We start from the raw sequence: 1,510 nt of genomic DNA, 5'->3' as shown, positions 1-1,510 counted from the left end.
AAGATTATGGACTTATGGGTTCGAGTCATCAAAGAAGCGACAAGGAGAGCTTCGGAGAAGGGTTAAAAAAAAAAAAAAAAAAAACTTATAGTAATACTAATATCCTGTTACACACTTCAATCATTGCTGTATATCTCTTTTAAAAAAAAATCATGCATCTTTTCCATTAGTCACTTATTATTATTAAAATAAGAATAAAACTTAACTACGTTCAACTTTTTTTCCCAACTTGCTCGCCTTTCACTTTACCTTAAATGCCTGACCAACATAAATAACCGGGAAAATAAAAGCCACCCTGTTTCGCTTTCTGTCTCACACACACTTGTTGTTTAATGGAGCAATCTGATAGCTCAACAACCCACGTTCATCAACAACAACCAAACGGGTCACCAAACCCGACCCATCAGTTACCACTACCACCCGGTTTAACACCGTTAGAATCCGACAACCTAAAACAAACCATAACCGAATTCCACTCTTACCAATTCAACACATCCCAATGTTCTTCCCTACTCGCACAACGCATCCACGCGCCCCCACACATCGTTTGGTCCGTAGTCCGTAATTTCTCAAGACCCCAAACATACAAACACTTCATCAAAAGCTGTACTGTATCCCAAAACTTCACTATGGTCGTGGGTGCCACGCGCGATGTTAACGTTATCTCAGGTTTACCAGCTGATACAAGTACTGAAAGACTTGATATATTAGATGATGACAAATATGTTACGGGTTTTACTATTATTGGTGGTGAACATAGGTTAAGGAATTATAAGTCGGTTACTAGTGTACATGGATTTGAAAAGGATGATGAAATTTGGACAGTTGTTTTGGAATCGTACGTTGTTGATGTGCCTGAAGGAAATACTGAAGAAGATACACGTCTTTTTGCTGATACTGTTGTGAAATTGAATCTTCAACAGTTAGCTTCCGTTTCTGAAGCTACGGCTCGTGGAGGTAATGGTGGTTTTTCGTAAAATTGGATGTTTAATTTTTTTCTTTTTTTGAATCATTGAAGGGTGTTTTGTTTCTATAAAGGGTTCATGGAAACAAGAGCATTTTCGTAAATCAAGAAATGTTAAGATGAAGATGTTGTAGTCTGTAACTTTTATTTTGTGGAAAGAACAAAAAAAACTGTTTTAGTGACTTTTTTCAATTATGGAAGAGTCGTTTGAGTTGAAAAAGTGTAAGTTTTCTTAGTAAGTTTCCATTTTAATCCACCTCAGATTATTACTCCTTCGTCCAATTCTACTTGATGTCCTTACTAAAATTAGATTATTCAAAATAGTTGTCCTTTTAAGAACTCAAGGTGTAACTTGTTATTCCCTCCGTCCTATAATAAATGTCATCATAATAAATAAATAAATAAATAAATAAAACATAATAAGCGTCGTCTTAGAAAATCAAGACATAAATTGACTAGTTTTTTTTCAATTTAACCCTTAGATAAAAAGGTAAGTTAGAGTAACATCTAAATTATGATTGGAAAAGCTACATGGTAACGTGATAT

At 34.8% G+C, this 1,510-nt stretch overlaps 1 protein-coding gene across 1 annotated transcript; it reads left to right on the top strand.

Annotated features, from left to right (window-relative positions):
• Window positions 1-245: 245 nt before the first annotated feature.
• Window positions 246-1,184, top strand: LOC132640498 (abscisic acid receptor PYR1-like). Its single transcript, XM_060357108.1, has one exon. The coding sequence runs from the start codon at window positions 333-335 to the stop codon at window positions 975-977; it is 645 nt and encodes a 214-aa protein (XP_060213091.1). The 5' UTR covers window positions 246-332; the 3' UTR covers window positions 978-1,184.
• The last annotated feature ends 326 nt before the right edge of the window (window positions 1,185-1,510 follow it).

The sequence above is a fragment of the Lycium barbarum genome, chromosome 1 (assembly GCF_019175385.1).
Source record: "Lycium barbarum isolate Lr01 chromosome 1, ASM1917538v2, whole genome shotgun sequence".
Taxonomy (NCBI): domain Eukaryota; kingdom Viridiplantae; phylum Streptophyta; class Magnoliopsida; order Solanales; family Solanaceae; genus Lycium; species Lycium barbarum.
Note: the sequence above shows the minus strand (reverse complement) of the source record. Positions and strands in the feature narration are given on the sequence as shown.